Source organism: Esox lucius, chromosome 15, assembly GCF_011004845.1.
Source record: "Esox lucius isolate fEsoLuc1 chromosome 15, fEsoLuc1.pri, whole genome shotgun sequence".
NCBI classification, from domain to species: domain Eukaryota; kingdom Metazoa; phylum Chordata; class Actinopteri; order Esociformes; family Esocidae; genus Esox; species Esox lucius.
In genome coordinates this window covers 17255622-17280769 of record NC_047583.1, presented here as the reverse complement: position 1 = coordinate 17280769, position 25148 = coordinate 17255622, and the positions used below count along the sequence as shown (strand labels likewise).

Below are 25148 nucleotides of genomic sequence, written 5' to 3'. Positions count from 1 at the left end.
TTTGGAACAACCAGTTGCCTTGTCCTTACATCGCATGCTTCTTACCCCACATATCACCACGCATTCACACCATATGAACTACATAAATGCTCTAGCTCGCCCACACACTCAGGACTCTTCACCATGTGAGGATGGAGTGGGAGAGTTGGAGCTAAATAGACTCCACAGTAGACCTGCATACACAGGTCAAGGTGTTTAGTATTCTAGTTACCTCAGGCAACCATCCTGGAATATCAGTAAAGGATACGTACTGTTCTGTGGTATTATCCTTTACGTAGGAGTCCAACCTCTTTCTGTTGTTTTGTATGATTATTTCATGCAACAGACTCCACTTATTTGTTGATGTATTATAGATCCAACACACTGCCTACATTGGTTTTATGTTCTCTCTCTCTCCTTTTCTCTCTTGTTCTCTCTGTGCGTGTGTGTGTGTGTGTGTGTAGGCTCAATACGCATGTCAGAGTGAGTCAGTGTGTGGAGGCAGCAGCAGTTTTGTCTCCCAGAGAGCAAGCTGACAGATAGAACTGGGCATTAAACAGCTAGTAGCCAAGGAAATGATCCTGGTATACGCTAGGTATTTAACAGGACACTTATGCTAGAAGAGTAACCCTAAGACATTATACAGCTACAGCAGAATAGAAATTATACTAAAGAGAGGAGTGCACTGTTTATTCTACAGAAGAACTGATCAGACAGGGCAAAACAGACTTGATTGTTTCAGGGATGTGACTACCAGATCCTTATCCTCCAACCTCAGTCTACAGACCCAAAAGAAGAGAAGAGGAGAGAAAGACAGGAGGGGAAAAAGAGGGGGAAATAAGTCTTCCCGCGTGGCTGGTTGCAGGTGTGTGTGTGCGTGCGTGCGTGGATGCGTGCGTGTGTCTGTCATGGCAGGGGCTCAGCCAGGGACACATGCTCTCAAGCTCAAACCCCCGATCGTTCCCAATACTCTGCGGAATGGCAGCCGCTTCATGAAATGGGATGATGTGAGTATCAGTTTTTGTATGTAGTTTGTGTCGTTGTTTACTCTTAATTAGACATTTAAGACAGAAACGCGTGTTCTCTTGACACTAGTGTTTTTGATACGTGTGTAATGTGGTTACTGTGTGTGTGCTTGTGTCTGGACTTGTTTGCAAGAGTGTGTGACGTAACAGATTAGAGTTACAGTTTTTTGTCATCCATTACATATAAAAGACAGGTAGGAAAGCAGGCAAGCAGGAAGGCAAACACAATTAAGCCGCCTATAAAACTAGAAAAGACAAAATCTACATAAGTACAAATTACAGTACAAATATTTAAATCATATAAACATGGTATGAATACAGGAAGTGACCAGTTTTCAGAATGCACATGGGACAGAAACATGGACAAAATCTGAGTATGTGTGTACATTATGTTTGTGTGTCTATGAGTGTGAGAGATCTTGTGTCCTTGTAGAACGGGTTTGTTTGAACATAGTGAGTGTTAAAAAGAGCTCCAAGGTTCAGATTGGAGAGCAGGACAGATATGTAGTTAGTTTAACAGGCTGATCGCCTGGGGGTAGATTTTTTTTTTAGCCTGTTCTCCAGATGCTTCTGAACAGTCTGTAAGCTGGTAGCAGCATAAACAGTTTATAGCTTGGGTGGGTTAGGTCCATGATAACCTTATGACCTTTCAGCAACATCATGTTGAGTAAATATCTACGGGCTGATCTCACCACCCTCGTAAGAACCATTTGATCACAGATGGTACAATTACCATACAGGGCAGTGACGCAGCCTGACAATATGCCCTTGACAGGGTACATATTAAATATGTCTAGGGTATAATGATTGTACACTTTCCTGATTCATGTGCATATGTGCAAGTTTTTACAGTAGGAGCAGTATAACATGTATGCAACTTTAAATTAATTAATGTTTTGCTAGAGACTTGTGGTCCAGGATTGTGGTCGGAGATGGAAAAAACTGATTCAGCTATCAGAGTCCTTCAGTATACTCAAATAATGAAATACCTCTGCATAATAGGCAGCGCATACGTTTAATGTTTGGGAGAGCAGCTCAACCCAGCAAAAGGAAAATATTCATGAGGATTCAGGAATTGTAAAATGTTTTATATGTCCTCATACTCATGGTATGCCATTGGAGTACCACTCATGTGCAGGTTAACAGTAAACATTTGGTATCATGAGTCTTCTCAAGTAACGCATGGTTAGTAACAATTGTAATATGACATACTGTACATCTGGATGGGAGGAATAACTTATTGTCCTGAACTTTCTAGTGGCACTGACTCACACAATGAAAAAGACAGTGAAAAGTACGCACTCACCTGAAATGTGTCCGGCACTATTTTAGATGCTTCTCACTGAAAGCTGCTCTAAGCTAAAACACCACAGTAACCTTTTCATATTGGCTGAACATGCTGCCCAAACTGCACGCTTAGTCTACGGGTAATGTAGTACTAATTTACCATATGATAGCGAAATAACCAATTAGATCCTAGGAACATCGTAATGCATTTTCAACACATTCAAACACCAATGACACAATTCAACCATATATATTAAGACAGCTTGATTGGGTGAGCCAGCAATAAATCACCTTGCCAGGCAATTCCTTGGCTTGGTATCTTCTTATGTATCCTTTCTTGTGATGAACACATTTTCACTAAATCCTACCCAATGTACCCTTAACTGCTAATACTGGGCAGTTGTTTTTTATGTTGAATGTTTTAAGCACAGAGCATGGATACAAAGAAATGTGCTGTCAGGTTACTATGGCAACTGCCATGGTTTCAATCCCAATTCGATTTGCAATGATTTTCCACCACCTAAAAGAGAGAGAGAGAGATAGAAAGAGTGCATGTGTGTGTGTGTCAGTATGTTTATGTGTCAATATATATTTTTTGGTAGAAAGGTAATTTGGAACCAGAGTGATTCATTCTTACGCAATGTCTTAGTCAAGCCCAACCAGCTTCAAACACACACACACACATTCTCTTCCTTCATCACACTCTGCACATTTCAACCACAATACATCACAGTCACAAAAACACTACATACGTAATAACAACCACCAACCTCAAGTGTGTGTCTGTGTGTGTGAGTGATTTTAAGTGTGCGTGCCTGGGGGTGTTCATCTCTGTCTCCATGTGGTCAGGATCTCTCCACAGTGACTCCTGTCACCCTGACTGTGGATCCACACGGATATTTCCTATACTGGACCGACCAGAACAAGGTACACACACATGCACACACCTATAAACAAATGTAGGATTTCTTCCTAAACCTAACCAATGAGCTGGAACCTGCAAAAAACGACTATGTTTGTGGGAACTGGTTTCCCATATGTGCACATGGTGTGAATCACACACACACACACATACACACAGAAGCTTAGTAAAGGTTACACCACGCTGACTTTGGGATTCCTACCGTGCATCCTGCTTTCTGTCGGTATGTTTGTGTTAGTGTGCGCGTGTGCGTGTGTGTTTGAGTGAATAAGTGATGAATACTATAACACTCCTTCTGTTGTCTTCTCTCCCTAATTGTCTCTGTATCTCTCTTTCCATCCATCTTTCTTGCAGGAGACTGAGTTGTTAGACATTACCTATATAAAAGATGCCAGAACTGGGAAGAGCACCAAAACCCCAAAGGTACTTAAAGAGACAGGCCCTTGAAGCTAGAATCAATAAGTTATTCACTGGGTTTGATATTTTTCCAAAATCGAAAAAGTGTTCCTTCAGAGAAAAATGTAACTACCCTAATAAAATCTTGATACTCCTTTGGTACTTAGGTCCCTTTCTTCACAACTAACACATTTGCCTCAGGGCCCATCAGGTCCACTGCGATGGGTTTTCCTCCATTTCAAATTATGTGAAAAACACTTCAAATGTTACTTCTCTAGAATCAAAAGACCAGTGTACCCTGAAGCTAATAGGCTTCATTTATGGATTAAGGTCACGCAACTAAACCACTGGCTTTAGAATATGCCCCAGGTCTAACTTGTTAACCTGATCCTGACCATTAACCCCTAACCCTCCCTAGGAAGCAAAGCTGCGTGAGCTGCTTGATGTGGGGAACCTGGTGGGCCGTATAGAGAACCGTCTGTTGACCATAGTCACAGGACCTGACATGGTCAACATCACATACCTCAACTTCATGGCCCTGCAAGAGGAGGAGGCCACGGTATACACACAATTCTATTGCACTCACACACACACACACACACACAAACATACACGGACTCACAAACACACTTGTCCTCATACACTGTCCCTCTTTGTATTGTCAGTAGGAGTGGGCTGAAGAGCTGTTCTCTCTGGCCTCAAACCTGTTGAGTCACAACATGAACAGAGAAACCAGTCTGGAGAAAGCGTAAGTTGATCGGGAACATTTATTTTGGGTCCGATTCGATCTGATTCATTTATGGTATTTAAAGAGAAACATGCTTGCAGGCCAAATCTGTGATAGCAATGAGGTTCACTGGAAATGTGGTCTGCTCATTCCTCATTCCCTTTCTCCTTACCTTTGTCAAACAGGTATGTCAGACTGACCCTGCAGCCAAACAGTGACGGACGAATCCCAGTGAAGAAGTGAGTGGATCCCTTTAGTTCCTTAAATATTTTTGGTGATCTTTGTCTTCGTGTACAATCACTAATCTATATCAATTACATGGTTTCTCAACCATAACCGTTAATTAAGGGAAATTTAATCTGGCCTAGAAGTAGTCTCATATGTAACATTATTTGGTTGTTTTGTGGAGTATTCAGAATAATTCTATATTTTCACATGCAAAGAGGATAGCTCTTGATATAAAAAACTGTTCATCTGCTTTCCCAATGAAAGCTACTGTATGGAAAATAGTTATTGTATGTTCATGGGCAATGTTGTGATGGGACTTACCCCAGTGTACCCCAGGCCAGATTAATGGAATATCCCCATAATGTTTAACACTTTAAAAGCTGATTGTCACTCCTGTGTCTGTCAATTAACTTCCTGTGGAATGTGACTGACTGACTTTGTACTGCCCCTTTAAACCAGCATCGGCCGCATGTTCTCAGCAGACAAAAAGAGAGTGGAGACGGCACTGGAACACTGCAACCTACCCTTTGGACGGGTATACATTATAACTATGAAATACCACATGTAACAACAAATTATGCAATGGTAGTACACCCAAGCCAAACGTTAAAATCCTCAACTCTGAGATCTGAAAAATCTGTAGTGGTTTTTCTGTTCCTCTGCAGAGTGACTCTATTCCCATTGAGGACTTCACCCCCGAAGTTTATAGATCTTTCCTCTCCCACCTCTGTCCTCGGCCGGAACTCAACTCAATCTTCTCTCAGCAGTAAGTACTGTCACATCCTCCTGGACCCCAGCTGTGAACCCTGACCCTCTCTGAGCCTCTGTCTCCAGTCCTTCGATGAGAACATACAGCATCACCAACTCCCGACTGTCTTTTTTCTGCAGGGGCGGTAAGGGTGCGTACCTGTCTGTGGACCAGATGACAGAGTTTATCAATGAGAAGCAGAGAGATCCTCGTCTGAATGAGATCCTCTATCCTCCACTCAGACCCTCTCAGACACAGATCCTGATGGAGAAATATGAACTCAACCACAGCCTGCTGAAACAAGGTGTGTGTTCTGTCTGCATGCATGCTCACGTTTGCCTGCTTTTCCTGTACACATACATGCGTGTGTTGGACCTATGTGGGGTTTTATAACCATTCTTTGTGTGTTCTGTAGGCCTGATCACATTAGATGGGCTCAGCAGGTACCTGGTGTCTGATGAGAACGGAGTGATCCCTCACGAGAAGCTGGACCAATCAGAAGACATGACCTTGCCTTTATCTCACTACTTCATCAACTCTTCACACAACACTTACCTAACAGGTAGCAGGTCACAGGTTCTACCAACGAAATACTACCTTACGCTCTGTTACCTTGAAAACCATGACCCATTTTGGATTTTATGTATTGATTTAAATCGAATGGAGTCTGTTGCACGTGTTGATAATAGTTGCTGTTCATTCGATGACGTGTGCACTGCAAGACAGGACGCCGTTAAATATGCATGAAAACATTTTGAGCGGTTTGGGTTAAAAGCGGAAGTTTGATCTAGTGTGTAATTGATAACTTACTGTAATGCTTGAAAGGGTTAGGGTTCTCACAGGGATGCTAAACATGTGTGTGTGTGTGTGTGTGTGGTGTCTCCATGTGTATGTTTGTTTGTTTGTATGTGTGTGTGTTGTGTCTCTATTTGTATGCTTGTTTGTATGTGTGTGTTGTGTCTCTATATGTATGTTTGTTTGTATGTGTGTGTGTGTGTGTGTTGTGTCTCTATATGTATGCTTGTTTGTATATGTGTGTGTTGTGTCTCTATATGTATGCTTGTTTGTATATGTGTGTGTTGTGTCTCTATATGTATGCTTGTTTGTATGTGTGTGTGTTGTGTCTCTATATGTATGCTTGTTTGTTTGTATGTGTGTGTTTTGTCTCTATATGTATGTTTATTTGTTTGTATGTGTGTGATGTGTCTCTATATGTATGTTTGTTTGTATGTGTGTGTGTGTGTTGTGTCTCTATATGTATGTTTGTTTGTATGTGTGTGTTGTGTCTCTAATAGTATGCTTCTTTGTATGTGTGTGTGTGTAGCGGGCCAGCTGGCGGGCAGTTCGTCTGTGGAGATGTACCGTCAGGTGCTGTTGGCAGGCTGTCGCTGTGTGGAGTTGGATTGTTGGAAAGGACGAACCACAGAGGAAGAACCAGTCATCACACACGGCTTCACCATGACCTCAGAGATTTGCTTTAAGGTATAGACACACACACACACACACAGAGACCTCCACTCTAAAATGTGCATCAAAATTAATTTTTGTCAAAGCTCGATTAGTGTGATTAAAGGGTCAAGGAGATGTGAGTTCATCAGGAGGCTTGTGGACGTTTCTTGCTCTTCTACTTTCATCAAGGATGTTCATGTTTATCTTACCACAGAAATGTTTTCAAATCTGCCACATCCACGTTCTATGATTTATTGAAAGAGAAAATCTAATTTAAAAACAATATGCCATGTTTTACTAATGAAATGTGTTGCAAAACTAACTTCATTTGTTTAGATCTCTTTACACATTTTGGGGTTTTGGGATCCATCCTTAAACCCTTAAGTGGTGCTTAAGGGAAAAAGGCAGGTGAAGGACCGTTGTGTTTCATAGAAGAAAATGTTTTGTGCACATTCACTCGCTTTCACCTTTCAAAGGGAGGCTAGAGATAGCACTGAGGAAATTGATTTATAAAAACACAATTAGTAGCAGCTGGTGCTTGTTGAGTTGCTAGGGAGCTGCATTCAAGGAAACATTGAATTGTTGAATTTTCATCTGGTAATCTTGTCTGAATAATTTTAACACTTTAAAATGCCTTAAAGTGTATATCTGAATTACATACAAAAAATAACCAAGTATTTTAACCTCTCCTTATACTCTACAGGAGGTGATTGAGGCAATCGCTGAGTGTGCTTTCAAAACATCTCCTTTTCCTGTCATCTTGTCATTCGAAAACCATGTGGACTCGTGAGTAGAGACGAATAGGCAAATACACTTGAATATCATTGGTGAACTTCTCTTTAGTGCTGACCACTGACCTCTAATCTTAACAGGCCGAAACAACAAGCCAAGATGGCTGAATACTGTAGGTCCATCTTTGGAGATGCATTGCTGATAGACCCACTTGAGAAATATCCTGTAAGTTTTAAAGACACAGAAACGCGTGCACATACCCCCACACACACACACACGCATGCAGACACACCGTAAAAGAGTATGTACACTTATAGGCTACTTATTATTATGATGTTATTATTAATTATCTTTGACCTCAAAGGTTTTGTAAGAGTGACCTGTCCGCTGGCTTGATTTGTCTTACTAATACTGTTGCTGTATAATACAAATATTACAACAATAGTAATAACTGACTCATCAAAAGAAAGGAATTTTACAAAGAAAGGAAATAAAATTACTTCATAAACAAAAATATTGATCTGGAGAACTTCAGTTGTAAAACATTGTAATAATTTAACTGGCTACAGGATCAGAGAAACTAACAGATAACAGGGATTAGAGGACTACAATACAATCAGACAAACAACTAATCTAATAGTTTAAAATGAAACAAGGCAGGAATAACAGGAGAATATCAGAGTAACACAGAGATAAAGGCTACATGCTCAAGTATCAAAGCGATGAAAAATAAAACTTTCATGAGGCTTACTGTACTATAGTATTCTCTGGATGGGTTATTATGTAGAGCCAATGGGGAAGAAAGAAGAGAGAGTTTTTGTTGAGAAGGCAATTTTCTGGATTCAAGTCTTAGCTGCAGGAGCACGTGTCCTGGAGGCAGCGCCTCAGTCCACTGGACCCGACTAGGCCACAGGATCCGTATGTTCTATCTCTGTATGAGAGAGGTTCCAATAGTGTAAGGCTGGTTCTCCTGTTTCGAGTGAGATCAAAGATAGGTCACAGAACCAGGAGGATTGCTTTCCATGTATTCTGTATTGGCTGCACAGCTGGCTCCAGGAGGCCGTAGGCAGCTTGGTGTAGTCAACAGGCACTTAAATAAATACAATGTTCTAACACATACCCACACAGGCATGTAGGCACGCACATGCTTTGATGTATGTACACCTTTTTTTGTGTGTGTTTGTGTGTGTGTGTGTGTTAGCTTGAGTCTGGGGTACCCCTGCCAAGTCCGCAGGAGCTGATTGGTAAGATCCTGATCAAGAACAAGAAATCCCACAAGCCCTCATCTGCCCACTGCAACAAGAGACTGGCTGACCAGCCAGCCAACCAGAGCGCAGCAGCAGAACAGGCAACTGATGAACCCTCGTCTCCTAGCAACATCACAGCCGGTGAGGCCATCTGCAAGTGTGCTCTAATGTTTAACAATTAGAATAATAAAAGTGTGAATCATCTTCATCGCTATTATGACAGCTTTTTTGGCTTTCTAAACTGGATTTAAGTTTTTTGTCAAATCAAAGTGTATACTGACTGTTCTTTTTTTTCAGATGTAGAGGCTGAAGATGATGATGACGATGATGACGATGATGACGATGACTGTAAAAAGACGTCAGATGAGGTGAATTCAGCTGTTTGTACTCTGCTAACATGGCTACTTGGTTACCCTTCAACACTGCTGATGTAGGTTAGAGGTGAAAGGTGAGAGTTAGAATAACATGACTTCCTGTTGTGATGGCTTTGTCTCCAGGGCACAGCAGAGGAGCGGGAGGCCATAGCAACCGAAGAGATGTCCACTCTGGTTAACTACGTCCAACCCACCAAGTTCAACTCCTTCGAGGCTTCCAAAAGTATGCTGGCTCAATGCAAATACACACAGACACACCTGAATACATACGTACACACAAACACACACAACACAAATGCATAATAAACCTTTATGTTTATTCTCCAGAGGCTAATCGTAGCTATCAAATGTCATCGTTTGTGGAGACTAAAGCCCTGGAGCACCTCACCAAGTCACCAGTGGAATTTGTGGAGTATCCTTAAGATTTAGCTGATCTCTAAATGACCCCAACTTTAACCCTGAACTATACTTCAGTACCAGTTTTGCTCCATATTTGCTGTTTCATTTAAAAAATAGCTGCAGTTAAGTCTCATCAAAGCACATGATTACAAAGGCCCTATCCTACACACTGTCATGACACGTTAATGGTTTTAACCTATCCGTTAAGATATAATAAGCAACAGTTGAGTCGTATCTACCCTAAAGGCACTAGAGTGGACTCTTCCAACTACATGCCACAACTCTTCTGGAACGCTGGCTGCCAGCTAGTGGCGCTTAACTTCCAAACTATAGGTAAGGCAGCACTGCGACCTCTGACCTCTCTTAACCTCAGAGCCCTGTTTTACTCTCTCCGTCTGTCTTTTTCTGTTTCTCATTATCCCGGGTCTCCCTATCTTTCTATCATGCTCTTTTAGACCTGTCTATGCAGTTAAACTTGGGCATGTATGAGTATAATGGGAAGAGTGGCTACAGACTGAAACCCGAGTTCATGAGACGACCAGACAAACACTTTGACCCGTTCACTGAGAGCACTGTGGACGGCATAGTGGCCAACACTGTCAAGGTCAAGGTAGGATGTACAAATTATAACAATAACCACAGCCTACTCAAGAACCACACTTCACTTTTCAGGAAAGCAGGGTGAAGTATATGACTGAAGTAGGTAAAAAGACTAGGGGACCTGTTTCTATATTTTTAGAACTGGTCTGCCTGCCAGTCTATGACCCGTCTTGATGGTTGCAGTCTGCTAAAACAAATTGATTTAAGGTGCTCATGGAGTAATGAGCAGGATTCTGTGATTTCAAATATTATATTGATTGCTTTTAATCAAAAAGTTTTACTTGTGAAATGATCTGGAAAATGTAAATGGATTTGTATGGAAAAGAGATGTTGCCTTTCTGCCGAGGCATCATGCTGCCTTTGCTGACAACCTGACCGAGCGGTGCAGATCCATTTTCCATTTGAGAACAGCACTCTTCCCTCTCTGCTTTGGCCTGATGATGTGATGGGCCATCGGTTTATCCTGCGCTGCCTGTATTAATAACATCTCCTCAGTGCATCATGTCGAACCAGTCAAATGTCCTGCATTCGCAGACCTTAACATGCAGCACTAAGGGCTTTTGGAAGAGTGTTCTTGAAATGTTAAATACATCCAGCTGCTGGAAGCCGGTACATTATTCATTTTTACAGGTGTAGCTTAATGAGACTACCATAAGGATAACGCAAAACACTGGTCACATTCTCATGCTATAATGTCGCATACGTCCACCTAGTGTTGCCATGTTGCTGTAAAATATAATGTGGCTAGCTTGTTAACATACCAACCCAGGCGTTGTAAGATCTGTCAAGTGTCAGCCACGTTTGAGCAGAGGAACCATACTGTCTGTCAAAGTAAATCAATGAACCTGTTATTTTAGGCTATGAAATGTGCCAATTTAATCTGTTTCCCTCATACAGATAATCTCAGGCCAGTTTCTAAGTGACAAGAAGGTAGGTGTGTATGTAGAGCTGGACATGTTTGGTCTTCCTGTGGACACCAAGAGGAAAGCCCTGAAGACCAAAACATCCCAGAGTAACGCGATCAACCCTGTCTGGGATGAGGAGCCAATCATATTCAAGAAGGTATTACAAGAATGTGACCGACTGAGTTCTAATATCAGTCACCTGGACCCAGTATTTCAAAACAGATTTCAGTAATTAGATTACTTCAGTGCTGGAACATGTTATATCACCATTTTAGAAAAGTGTAGATTGAATATATAGGATTATATTATATAGTGTTTTTGCATTTTTTTTATACTGACATCTAGTGAGTAAGATAGTTTTGCAAATAAGTGAGGAGATTAATAGGTATTTTAAATTCTTTCACCTGAAAACCCTCAGTCAGTAATTGTGTTGAGAAGGGTCAGATAAATGCATGTACTTTTAAAGTTCCTTATGACAGTGTGAAACCATAACATAGGCTGTTAAGGTCAACGTGTATGCCTATTCAAGGCACCAAACATCTAGATTTTGTGATTTGATAATGTCGTATCTGAATTATAATGATCCAACACAATTTCTTTCTGAAGAAAAATGCTTTAAAACGACCAGATTGATCTGATCCTGGAATGCAAGAAATGCAAATAAAATGTTTCGGAAAGACTGCTCCCTGCTTGCCATAAGACTGAACTGTTAGCCCTCTAAAATAATGCCTAGATGGCTCACAATGATAACTAAAATCTTCAGGATTCAGGCAAGCTGTACAAGCTTAAGCATAAGATAGATGTTGTTTAATGTTGTATTAACCCTCTTACCAAAAGGAGGAGCTGAATCAACGTACCCATTCCCCCGAAACTGCACCGACCCACAGCAAGGATAAAATGAACCCTTGCAATACCAAACTGAGTGCTAGAAACTAAAGGAAATCATCTTTGAATGGATAAATACAATAGATACAACAAAGTCAACATGATTACATTCTTAGGAATGGGAAGACATTTTCTGATGGAACATGAAGGAGCCATAGGTGTGGCTATGACAGCCAATACCGCACAGTTTGAAATGCTACTCATCCAATTAACATCCAGGATTTGAAAAAGGTTTCATGATAAAGCAGGTCTATGTTTTCTATATTGTGCTTTTGCAGGTGGTTCTCCCCACATTGGCCTCTCTGAGGATTGCTGCATTTGAAGAAGGAGGAAAATTCATAGGTCACCGTATTATTCCTGTGCCAGCCCTACGGCCAGGTAAACACTGTAATCATCTTGAACAGCAATCAATGCTCCTGCAAACTGTTTGGCATCTCTTTCTCTCTGCTGTCCTTGGGACAGTTCATTGTGTTCTGTGTCAGGCAATGTTGGGGGTAGCGCTTTACAAAATATTAGAGATTGCTTTCATCAGCAACTAAGTTTAGCAAATGTTACAATTAGCTGATGTTATTACATTTCTTTCTTTTTAATTAAAGTGTTGATTTTACATCCCTTTCCCAAGATGATGTTTCCATCACTTGTTTTCTCATATAGTTCCTGGTTAAGCAGAGCAATTTATGGAATGGTCATGAAATCTTTTGATAGAAATTAATAGAGGGGGCACCTCTGAGCTTTACGGTTGATCTTTGCAGGTTTCACTGATCACTAAAGAGATGGTTAACTTTCTTTAATCATAGTGACTAGCTTATCTCCAGGCAAATAATTTATTGACTTAACAATGGAGATAAGGAAACAGAGGTAAAATATATTGATGATCATCAGTCTCTAAACAAGTTGCAAAAGAAGATTGAAGTCAAGTTGTTAGTGGCTGAAGCGATTGTTAAAGTCTATTTGAGGTAATGTTCGGCGCTTGATTCTGGAGTAAAATAAACATTAATAAGAGCTACTCAACTGATCTTATAGCCTTTGTGTGTGTGGCTGGAAAAACATATCTGGAATGTATTATTATAGGATCAAAGTTAGCTTTGTTGATTGTGTTTGATACCAGGTGATGAAGACATGACTTGTCATGCACTGGGCATTTACCTAAAGTGCAATGAGTGAAGGTTGGAAAAGGATCTTGGTTTCTTTCTAAACACAACTCTAAGAACATTTAGTTTTTCACTGAAGGGATGCCAAGTAATATAACTAGTTAATATAACTTTATTTCCATGCATTGTTATATTGTTAAATAATCCCACCACCGGTCTCAGGTTATCGCTACATTGGCCTCAGGAATGAGAAGAACCAGTCTCTGATTCTGCCTGCTGTGTTTGTCTACATTGAAGTGAAGGACTATGTCCCAGACACCTTTGCAGGTAGGTCACTGCATGTTAGGGTGAGGCTATACGGACATGTTTGGTTAACACATTGGTACCATATGTCTTTCAGCTGAGAGTCAGGTAGAGATGAACAGATGTAATTAATTCAGTTAATTACAATCATTATGTTTTTCTGAGGAATTGTTATAAAAAAAGATTCAAGCAAAAAAAATGTAGATGTTAAGGTCATGCTTTATATATCATTTTGTGATGTCCAATTTGAGATTATTGCCATATCTACTTGCAGCAACTCAAACCAGGAGAGTTAGTCAGGAAATGGATCCACCTAAGCATAGCCTGGCAAGCCATTCTGATTCTCATTTTGCTGCTTACTCACTACATTTTCTGAAACCTACACACTTAGAAAAGAAAGCAATCTCAGGCCAATGTCTACAAATGAGCTTGAAGGCCCTCGTCCTGCCAAAAGGAGTCGCTAGAGTGCGTCTAGGAAAGGCAACACCGTCCCACATCCCCAACACCTTCTTACTTGATAGTGTTGCCAGGTTGCAGTGCCAACTCTCATTAAAACAAGCAGTAGATAGATGTATCAGGGAGACATCCAATGGGTTGCTTATGTTACTAAAATATTTCAAGTTATTTATTGTGTACTGTAAGCCCTGGTGTAAGAACTCACAGCCCTGGTAAGGGAACTCACAGCCCTGGTAAGGGAACTCACAGCCCTGGTAAGGGAACACACAGTCCTGGTAAGGGAACTAACAGCCCAGGTAAGGGAACTCACAGCCCAGGTAAGGGACCTAAAAGCCCAGGTAAGGGACCTAACAGCCCAGGTAAGGGACCTAACAGCCCAGGTAAGGGACCTAACAGCCCAGGTAAGGGACCTAACAGCCCAGGTAAGGGAACTCACAGCCCAGGTAAGGGAACTCACAGCCCAGGTAAGGGAACTCACAGCCCAGGTAAGGGAACTCACAGCCCAGGTAAGGGAACTCACAGCCCAGGTAAGGGAACTCACAGCCCAGGTAAGGGAACTCACAGCCCAGGTAAGGGAACTCACAGCCCAGGTAAGGGAACTCACAGCCCAGGTAAGGGCCATGCTCTCCCAACTGAGCTAAACAGAACACCTTACGGTGACTATATACTGATGTGATGCTCACTGAGCACCTTTCCTGGGCAGATGAATACGTCTACCTCTTGGTTGGGAGGGTGGAGGGTGATATAACCTTGATCCCTGTGGGACAGGAGGTTTTTGTAATGCTCTTGGGACTACCATAGGCCCATCTAGAGTCCATTAGGCCAGCTTCAGTTGTGATGGGATGGAATACATGATTTATATAATTCAGTGAATTAAACATCCCTTTGTTGTCCTCCTCAAGAAACAGAGATAATAGACATGATCAAATGTTTCTCCAGTTTGTCCGGATCAAGGCCAATCCCAACATATGTATGTGTGTTTTGTGTATGTTTAGATGTGATTGAGGCGCTGTCTAACCCGATCCGGTATGTGAATCTTCTGGAGCAGAGGTCCCAGCAGCTGGCCGCTCTTACTCTGGAGGATGGAGAGGAGGAGAACAGCAAAGAGGTTTGTGGCTGCCAAAGGGGTTTAACACAATAAAAATGTAGTGTCTTATGTATTTAAAAAATACTGTTAATTTTGGTTTGTGAGGAAAGAACTACCCATTGCATGACTTAGATTATGGTCTTTTACGGAACAACTTATAATAGTGAGTGTATAGTTTTGTGTCCAGCCCCCATTGACTTCTCTGAGGCTGACTGAGACCCTTTTCCGGTCAGAGGAAAAGGTCAACCTCACAGAGAATTAGAACACAAATAGCTAAACAGTGGCATGTACTTTATAGGACACATGCAGCAATGCACACTCCACTGCAGGTTCTGGTAGTGAGTAGTATCCCACAGGCGAAGAGGAGGTGGCATAGCGTCCACGCTGTGCTGTTGGCAGGATTGGGGCTCCCACAGGCTTCAGAGGGGTTTAGAATGTATAATGGTGGTAGACCAGTGGGAACCCCAGAGCCAAACCACAGTGCATCGTGGGTATGCAATATGGAACGTACCCTGTGTGGTCCCTGTAGGCTGCCATACTGTAGTGGTGTCAGCAGTCACCAGTTAGGCTCCAAGGACCAATTTGTGGATGAGAGCCTCTTATTATAAATAGGTGCAGGAAGTCGGGGCTGCCTGACGCTGCCTCAGCATCCCCTAAGGACATTCTGACATGCACTTGTTTTTGTCTGCCGCCAATACGTGCAGGAATTGAATTTAGCAGTCGGCGGGACACACGTCATTTCGGCCCGACGGATGGGAGTCGTCCGTTTGTGCTCGAGATAGCTCGGCGTTATGGCTGACGGGCATTTGTGACCCATGCGTTCGATATCGGTTCAGTTGCACCAAGGACTCAACAATTATCCGTGCCCCCAAACAAAACATCTCCCCGCGGCAGTGCCACTTTTCCTGGTCAGAGGAATTGGAGCGATAAGGGCATGTGACTTTTATCCAGAAGGTCTCTGGTTTTAATCCTCCCGCTACTCATTCTGCCCTGGGCAAGACAGCTAACCCTAATCAACCCTACTCCCCCGTAACATTGCCACAAGTCGTTACTGTAAATACGAATTGGTTCTTAATCAACTTTCAGCTTCACATCAGCCTCATAGAGAATTAGCACACACATAGAACCTTTCAGACACGGAAATGTAGATATAAGACAATGGTTCTACAAAGCACAGAAATTAAGAAAAATAACCCTATAAATCCCTAAGAAATTCATTAGGATTGATCAGTTATTTGGTCAATAGGCTGCTGGTTGACAGATTCGTTTTTTGTTGAGCAAATTGATGACATTTTAATGATTGTGTATTTCGCTGCAATGCCCTGAAAATCTATCCTTCATACCACATGCTCTCTTTGATTAACTGCAGCACTGTTAGGATGAGAGACACAAGTTTGCCCAACAAGCCAATGAAAGTCTCACAAATTAACATTAGATCAATGACAGTACTCCGCTTGACTCTGCTATACAAAATGTGTTTTGTGTGCATTCCAAATCACTTTTAAAGTGTGTGTTTTGAAAATACAGATTGTTTTAACGTTATCTAGAAGTCTGGCTTTTTCTTAAAACAATTAGGGTGTTTATATATGGAAATCCTTTGGTCAAAAGAACAGCCAATTGCCCTGATCGACCACTATATATTTTTTGCAACAGTCTTTACTGTATCCATGTCAATTGAACTACCACAGTAAACAGGAAATCAATATAAAATATATAGTTCGCTTTCAGAAAGTCAGCAGTCATCAATTTGGCTTTCTCCATATTTTGTTTTGTTATATAATTATTTACACCAATCAATTTACATACAGTACCCCATAATGAAAAGCCAAAAACAGTTCTTAGAAATGTATGCCAATTTGTTTAAAATAATACATAAGTATCCAGTATTTGAAGAAGTGCCTTTGGCAACATCACACCTTTGAGTCTTCTTTGGTAAAGATTTTTGTATACAATTTTTGTATACACATCCCCTGCACATATGTTCACCCACATTCTCAGACTGGAAAAACATTGACAAGATTTATACGCTTGCAAGGCCAGTGCTAGACAATAATCTCAGCATCTGGCCAATCAAAGAGTATATAATAATGCATGAACTGAGTGTAGTATGGATGGGGAATGTCTGATTGGCCAGTAGCTGGAGATCGATATTTCTAAGACAAGTGGGAGAGCTAGACCCAAGATCTATGTTACTAAAGCAAGCTCAGATCAGAGATCAGAAGTTTTGTGAAAAATGTCAGTCCAGTTCGATCTCGCTGCCTGGTTACATTACCAGACTACTTCTACCTGTGTGGATTGGAAACAACGCCCTGACTCTTCAGATTGATATATCCAGTAGTAGGCAATCTGAGTCCATGTCCATCTATGGCTAGACTATGCAACACCAGCCAGACATGAGGAAACACATGCTGGACAACGGTCCTACAGCGCCATCTACAGGGGATTCTGTAACACTGTTATTGCAGATGGGGATTTTGATATTAAATATGTCTGATGTTTTGTTATGAAGGTTGAGGCTAGTACTGAACAGCCAGGGCCTGCCGAGCCAAAAACAAATCTACGACCTGCTCCTCTGGAGAATGGTCTCAGCCCCAGCCCTACAGTCACACCCAGGACTCCTACTAACACACCCCAAACTTTAGCCACAGGTAAACCGCTGAACCTCTAACTCTTATCCCACTACTGCTACATCGTAAACCACAGGTTTTTAATGGAGTGCCGCCAAACAATCATCCTGTTTTCTTGTTTCAGAACTAAACAAACCTGCAGCAAAGACTGAAGACATGGTGCAGAGCATTCTGAAAGGTCAGAGAGTGCAATGGGGAGGGGTTGTGTGTGGTCATGTCGTCAGAATAAGACAGTATGGCCATGTTATACCCTTTGCTCCACTGTGTGGTCTCTGCCCGTACAGATATAAAAGTTGCCTCAATAGAGGAGCTCCGGCAACACAAGCTAATTGTGCGAGAGCAGAAGAGACACTACAAGGAGATGAAGGATCTTGTGAAAAAGCACCAGAAGAAGACTTTGGAGATGGTGAAGGAACAGACAACTAAGTGCATCCAGGCTCAGAATCAACACACACGCAGGCGCAACACTTTTCTGAAGACGAAACAACATGGTAAGACAAGGTAGGTAGTGTGGAGGAGTCAGCTAATGTCTCATTGTCTGTGTATATGTGGGTTGGCGCTAACCCGCATGTGTGCGTGCTTATGTGTATGTGTTGCAGGAGATTGTCGCCTGAAGTGGAGGCTGAACTGAAGCAGTTTGATGAGGAAGGAGAGGGGCGACTGGGGGAGCTGAGAGAACAACAACAGCAACAGTTATTGGAGCTGAGACAGGAACAGTACTACAGCGAGAAATACCTTAAACGAGAACACATCAAACAGGTTACAAAGACACAGATATTACATATTCTATAATGCTATATCCATTTTGAGAAAACTTGTTGAGAAAACGGTTATTTTTTAAATAACTTTAGATTTTTTTGAGGTGTTTTTCACAATCTAATCTCAGACAGATCGGTATCTATTTGAAATAACTAATGTCAACAGATTTTTAACAAAACACTATGATATGCTTTGATATTTTACACAGACAAAGGCATCAATCATCAATCCTTTCTGATCGAAACCTAAGATTTGAAAAATTTGTGGATACATTGTTTTGGAACAATGCTTCAGTTGAACATCCTGGCTAACAAGAGCAAAATATATTTCTATCACCAATATTACAGCTGATGGAAAAACTGACTACACTTGCTGAGGAAAGTCAGAACTACCAGATGAAGAAATTAAAAGACATGTGTGACAAGTGGGTTTGATATGAATGTGACACATCAGATTAACTGAAATGCAGAGTGCACCATAAAGATATATAATTCTGTAAAGTATATAATATGTGATGCTCCACCACTACAGAGAAAAGAAAGACCTGAAAAAGAAAATGGAAAAGAGGAGAACAGAGAAAATCAAAGAAGCTATGACGAAAGAGAAGCACTTAGCTGAAGAGTAAGAGAGAACTGTGTGTGTGTGTCTATATATTTATACAGATGCAGTATATTTATGTACGTGTCTATATGTATGTATGTGTGTGTATATATATATATGTGTGTCTATATATATATTTATATATATGTATACGTGTATGTATGTATATGTATATGTGTGTATGATTGTATCTATTATTCTGTTGTCAGGGAGAAGTTGGATATTAACAAGTCATATGTGAATGAAGTGGTACAGAACATCAAGAGGGTAAGGAGAAGTTAAGGATCAAATATCACTTCATAATCCTGTGTGAGAATAGGTGAATCATATACATATATTTACATAAAGAATCTTTCACTTCCTAATCTTGGTGACATTTGGACATTTTTACAGGGAAATAAGCTATTCATTCTATTAATGTATTAGCACAGATTTCTTCTTCTTCTAAACCTTTGAAGGGAAGTTCCCTGAAATAACTTTTTGGGGTTATAACAATTGTCGCACTTGTAGGAAAAGTTTCCCAGAGGTAACACTATATGAATTTTCAAACTGATACCCTTTTATAACGGAAGGTGTTAGATTTTGAAGATTTTATATGTGTTTTAAAGGTGACAGCCAATCAGAGGATTGGTGTCATGGTTTATAAGAGGAATTATTTTCTTATAGTTTGTACACTGCAATTCCTTGAATTGTTGTGGATTTTACATATTCTAATAGATTATCAGTGATATTAACACTGCTGCTTACATAGTCATAAAGCATTAATACTTCTTATTTGGGGATTTGCAATGGCATTTTCAGGATGCATTAATCTCTGTAAACCTCAAGAAAGCTCCCACATTGTTAGTGTCCATTCTTAACATTACACAGAACAGGTAAACAGGAATGAGCTTTCTTCTAACAGATGTCCAAAATTAGATATCAGAAAGCATCTACTAAGTCATGTCTCCAGTCCAGTATTTCTCTGGGACCCTTTGCTGAATCATCAAAGGTTCCTCCTTTAAACTAACCAAAAGTACAAATACGAACCTGTAGCAAGGTTGCCATTCAACTACCTAAGATGATTTTCAAGGGAGTAATCTAAAATATGCATGGTGTTTTTGTACTAAACAAAATTATTGCAGAACACATTTATCCTCACTCTACTCCGGCCATGTTCCTCTTGATGGTCATTCTAATTGCTAAAAACCTTCAGCTCTGTCAGAATGTTCAAGGTCAAGACCTACTCTATCGTAGGTGTTTTACTATAACCTGCTTTTTCAAGCGTTTGTGATTATTTTCTATAATAACAAGTGCTATAGAAGTAAAATACATTATTATTATCATACATTTTTATGATTTTTTTTTAATGAAAAGCAATATGTGATGCCATAGTGCACAGGAATGTAACTGTTGTGCAAAACAATTTCATGAAAAGCAAATGTGCCATGCTGATCTTTCAGATGGATCTCCACACCAGTTCTGGCCAACAGCTCGAATTGGCTACCTAACATTACATGATAAAATAATTATCAATAAAAGGAGGATCAAGATTGTTCCTATTCACATTCCCCACCCTGTTCATTATTACCAATTTAATTTGTAGCTTTATATCTGTAGCCATTCAATAGTATTCAAATTCTATCAATATTTTTGAATGAAGTAATTTACACTGTCTTTTCTAGTTCTAATTCTAATTCATTTTCACTAAACAAATTAATCCAACCATGTCAAACAAACAAAGAACTAGTCTGCCTCTAATTTCAGGAGTTTCTTGTTGATCTCCGGGGTTCCTTGAGACACCACAAATCACACATAAAGTGCAAAGCAATATTAATGACAGAAGATAAGCTGTATGTAGGCCTGATTAAGAACAAATAACCTACCAAATGTATGAAATAATATACAGAAAGGAATATTAAATAGGGGATAAAGTAGTTAGAGTACGCAGAGATGTGTGGCCTGTGATTGCACAAAGAGTGGTGTTTCTTACTCTGTTAGTGAGTGCCTCAATAAATTTAACCTGCAAGTATGCTTAATGGCAGTCAGTAATAATGAAAGCAATGTCACAGCATGTCAGATCATTTTCAAGACATGAACATGTTGCAACTTTTTGCAGGAATGTCTTCACTATTACATTAAAATATCTGCAATATCAAGAATGCACACACTTTAGTTCCTGCACCCTTTATCAAAAAATACTTCACATCCCTGGTAACCTCTCTCTTCTCTGATCTAGCTGGAGGACGCCCAGACAAAACGTCATGAGAGACTGGTGGAGCAGCACAAAGATATCCAGCAGCAGATTCTTGATGAGAAACCAAAGGTGAAACGCTGACACCTACTCTTAACTTTTACACCAGGCCTCTGACCTCATACACATAATCAAAACCCTAACCCCTGACCTTTGACCCCAGCTGCAGGCTGCAGTGGAGGTGGAGTATCAGGAGAAGTTCCGTTTATTGCCGGGGGAGATCCAGGACTTTCTTCAAAACAGGAAAGGGGGGGTCAAAGGTCACATTGTGCACAGCCCCTCATCCCCCCATGACACAGTCTCTGAGGAGGAACTAGAGGTGGACCAGACAGAGTGAGAGAGAAAGTTGAGAGGGAGGAGAGTAGAAATAGTAGGACATTCTCCATTTGGCAAAAGTATTTCTTGTCCTCTCCTTGACATCGTCCTCTGCATCATGAACCAATATGTAGTTGAGTGGTAAAGGGTTGTGTAAATTTGTTAGGATGCTCACTTCTTTGATTACCAATATCAGCACAACAGTATCCTTCACAAACACCTTCTATAAATCAGCTGTTGTTTTCTTCCATTTTTTAAAGCATGCACACAATTAAAAGTATTTTACCTTTGACATGTCTTGCAAAGCAAAATTTCACATTTTACTTGGGGATTTTATTCTCGTAAACGTTCCTCAAGGTGCAAGCGGAGAATGAGTCTCAAGGAGTTGGGCAAAAACAATTTTGATTCTCCTTGAGAAAGAAAGCTTTTCTTTTTAATTAATGCTGGATTACTGCAGCGCACTAAATGTACGGGTAGTCCTGGAGACTTTGTATTTTCATGTATCTGCTGCATAACATAAACAAAGCACATTATATTAATCTACTGACTAGATCTTGACCTCAGACACGGTCCTGTTGTTCTGACCACATGTGATTCTTGTCTGGTCATGGGGTTGTTGTAGTCAGTCGGCAGGGGACCACCTTTTTGATGTTGTTCTATTTGCACTGAAATGTGAACCATTTCCTTCTGTTCATAACACTTCTGGCTGCCTGTGCTTTCTGTTTGACATTCCTGCTGAAATGGTTTGTGAAATTGTTTTCTACTTGGTTTTAAAGATACAGTTCACCTACATTAAATTCCACATTGCTGTCCCAACCCTGTAAGCAGTCTATGCAAAGGTATGACAGCAGCAGCTTTGGTTATATTTACATTTTAATAATTTAGCAAGCACTTGGATCCAGAGAGTGACATATAGTTTGTTTCCTTGGCACCATTTCAGAATTCTACCATTTAAGCATTTGTTGCAGAAATCTACATCCTGGTACTGAATATCAGCCTTTTTTACACATCATGTTCAAAGCATGATGTGTAAGAAATGCAAATATCGGAACTAGGACTTGGATGGGATTTATGCCCATAAATTGTAAAACACTCATATTTTGCCAGTGAAGCCAGACAAAAAGCATGCATTGCAGTCAAACGTTGACTACTTACAAGGTAAGGAAACCAATACAGTATTGTCATTTGGGTGAACTATCCCTTTACTGATTTAGAGAGTTTTATATTTAAAAGATTTAGTAATGACATTGATATGTTATTTTCCATTGATAAGTTGTTAATTGTTGTGGTTCCTTACAGTTTCAGGGATGCATGACTTTATGCAGTCTTTTTGTTTAACTCTTAAAATGTACAGTACGGTTACTAACATGGATGTACATGGATGAAAGTGAAGTACTAAGTTTTAAGTTTATATTAAATAATATTTAATACTATGATGTCTATTATCACACTTTACTCATCCAATATAGTGTAAAATAACCAAAATAAATATCAGATCTAACACATGTTTAGGTATCGGATTTCACAGGGACCAACAATATGTTGTTGTTTTTTTACTTAAAGGAAATTATCCATATTGAATAATGTTAAGGTTAGGGGCTATGTGTCTGGGTTAGAGAGCAGGCATGTGTCCTGCATGTGATTTGCTCAGAATTTGTGAAACCCTTTCATTTCAATATCGTATTTGCTGCTCTTGTTTTTTTGTTTTTAAATACTTTTTAGGGATTATCTTGAATAGAGTAATGGGACTGTGTGTCTGGGTTACAGTGGGGCTGTCCATTGTATGTGCTTGCTGAGAGTTTGTGAAACCCCTGTCATTTCAATATTGCACTTTGCACATCAACAAAATGTTTCATATTTTTTTCTGGTGTTGAATGTGTTTTGATAAAAAAAAATATTGTATACTGTAGTAAATGAGTATATATAAACTACATATATACTACATTTCAAATGTTTTGGGGTAACTTTTTGTTCACTGAAATAACATTAAATTGATCAGAAATACAGTGTAGACATTGTTATTGTTGTAAATTACTCTTGTAGCTGGAAAAGGCTGATTTTCAATGGAATATCTACATAGGCATACAGTTCTGTGTTACAATGGCACGTTGTGTTTATCATTTTAAAAGGCTAATTGGTCATTAGAAAACCCTTTTGCAATTATGTTAGCCCAACGGAAAACTGTTGTTCTAACGAATAACGTTGCAGGCTCCGGATGCAAGTACACAAAGAAAAGGTTTTAATGAACAAACACTGCAGCGAAACACAAAACACTCCTTGGAATTATATAACGTAACGGATAGAAACAATTATGACAGAGAGTGACCTGGGTTCTGACTGAAACAATACTCAACAATGAATCCATGACAGAGGTGTACCTAAAACAGTGTAGGAAGTCAAACATAACAGGTGCACTCAATAAACAGGAGATGACGATCGTGGCAACTGGGAAACTGCGGTAAGGGGCCTGGTGCGCTGGGAACTGGAGGACTGTACTCGTTGTGATACTGCCGTGACGGACGTGACAGTTGTGCTGATTAGGGAAGCAATAAAACTGTCCTTCTTTAGACTAGTTGAGTATCTGGAGCATCAGCAAGTGGGTTTGATTACAGGCTCAAAATAACAAATAACTATTTTTCTGAAACTCTTCAGTATATTCTTGTTCTGGGCTATTTCATGTGAGAGATTTCATGTGACAAACTGAAGATTTCGCAAAATGCTGTGAAAGAGTTTTGATTTGTAGTATTTTTGTTGCAAAAGGGTGGGAAAAATGCTTTAGTCATTAACGTCTTAAAACACGTGAATCCAATCAAATGCATTACTTGGGAGGGGCTTATACAGGTGCTCACGAGAATAATACCTTCAGTGCAACAGTAGCTAGCTAAGTGAAGATTGCAGCAAAATTGCTCAATATTTGTAGATGTCTAGTGCATTTGTGGTGAGCCATAGTCTTTGAGAAACAAACATAACCTTTTCCTAGTCAAATCGTCATTATTGCGACTGACAACACACTTGCGTTAGAAGATAAACAATGGATATAAAAAGTCTACACAGCCCCTGTTAAAATGCCAGATTCTTGTGATGTAAAAGAATGAGACAAAGATTTGGATGCGTGCTTTGGGTTGTTATCGTGCTGAAAGGTGAACTTCATCTTCAGCTTTCCAATGGACGCCTGAAGGTTTTGTGCCAAAATTGCCTGGTATTTGGAACTGTTCATAATTCCCTCCAGCTGAAGAAAAACAGCCCCAAAGCATGATGCTGCCACCACCATGCTTCACTGTGGGTATGGTGTTCTTTAAGTGATGTGCAGTTTTGTTTTGCGCTAAACATACCTTTTGGAATTATGGCCAAAAAGTTCAACCTTGGTTTCATCAGACCATAACACATTTTCACATGTGCTTTTGGGGGACTTGATGTTTCTGCAAATTTTAGCCGGGCTTGGATGTTGTTCTTTGTAAGAAAAGGCTTCTGTCTTGCCACCCTACCCCATAGCCCATTCATATAAAGAATACGAGAGATTGTTGTCACATGTAGCACACAGCCAGTACTTGCCAGAAATTCCTGCAGTTCCTTTAATGTTGCTGTAGGCCTCTTGGAAGGCTCCCTGACCAGTTTTCTTCTCGTCTTTTCATCAATGTTGGAGGGACGTCCAGTTCTTGGTAAAGTCTCTGTTGTGCCATATTTTCTCCACTTGACGATGACTGTCTTCACTGTGTTCTATGGTATATCAAATGCTTTGGAAATTATTTTGTACCCTTCTCCTGACTGATTTTC

The 25148-nt window shown here is 40.3% G+C and overlaps 1 protein-coding gene across 3 annotated transcripts; it reads left to right on the top strand.

Moving 5' to 3' along the window:
- Positions 1 to 450: 450 nt before the first annotated feature.
- On the top strand, positions 451 to 22850 carry LOC105031658 (1-phosphatidylinositol 4,5-bisphosphate phosphodiesterase beta-1). Of its 3 annotated transcripts, XM_010906222.4 has the most exons (32): positions 454 to 986; positions 3141 to 3218; positions 3568 to 3636; positions 4028 to 4168; positions 4278 to 4357; positions 4522 to 4575; positions 5024 to 5099; positions 5230 to 5330; positions 5453 to 5616; positions 5728 to 5874; positions 6637 to 6794; positions 7465 to 7547; positions 7634 to 7718; positions 8695 to 8881; positions 9038 to 9108; positions 9238 to 9337; positions 9442 to 9526; positions 9722 to 9846; positions 9969 to 10123; positions 11011 to 11175; positions 12182 to 12281; positions 13217 to 13321; positions 14749 to 14861; positions 17350 to 17488; positions 17592 to 17645; positions 17752 to 17968; positions 18067 to 18226; positions 18574 to 18650; positions 18758 to 18847; positions 19036 to 19093; positions 21045 to 21131; positions 21223 to 22850. In XM_010906222.4, exons 1-32 carry the CDS (start codon positions 888 to 890, stop codon positions 21394 to 21396), a joined length of 3597 nt encoding a protein of 1198 aa, XP_010904524.1. In that variant the 5' UTR covers positions 454 to 887; the 3' UTR covers positions 21397 to 22850. The 3 variants fall into 3 exon arrangements, with proteins under 3 accessions (XP_010904525.1, XP_010904524.1, XP_019910019.1); XM_020054460.3 differs by lacking the exon at positions 3141 to 3218; XM_010906223.5 differs by lacking the exons at positions 18574 to 18650; positions 18758 to 18847; positions 19036 to 19093; positions 21045 to 21131; positions 21223 to 22850 and having other exon boundaries at positions 451 to 986; positions 17752 to 17958; positions 18067 to 18192.
- Positions 22851 to 25148: the final 2298 nt, after the last annotated feature.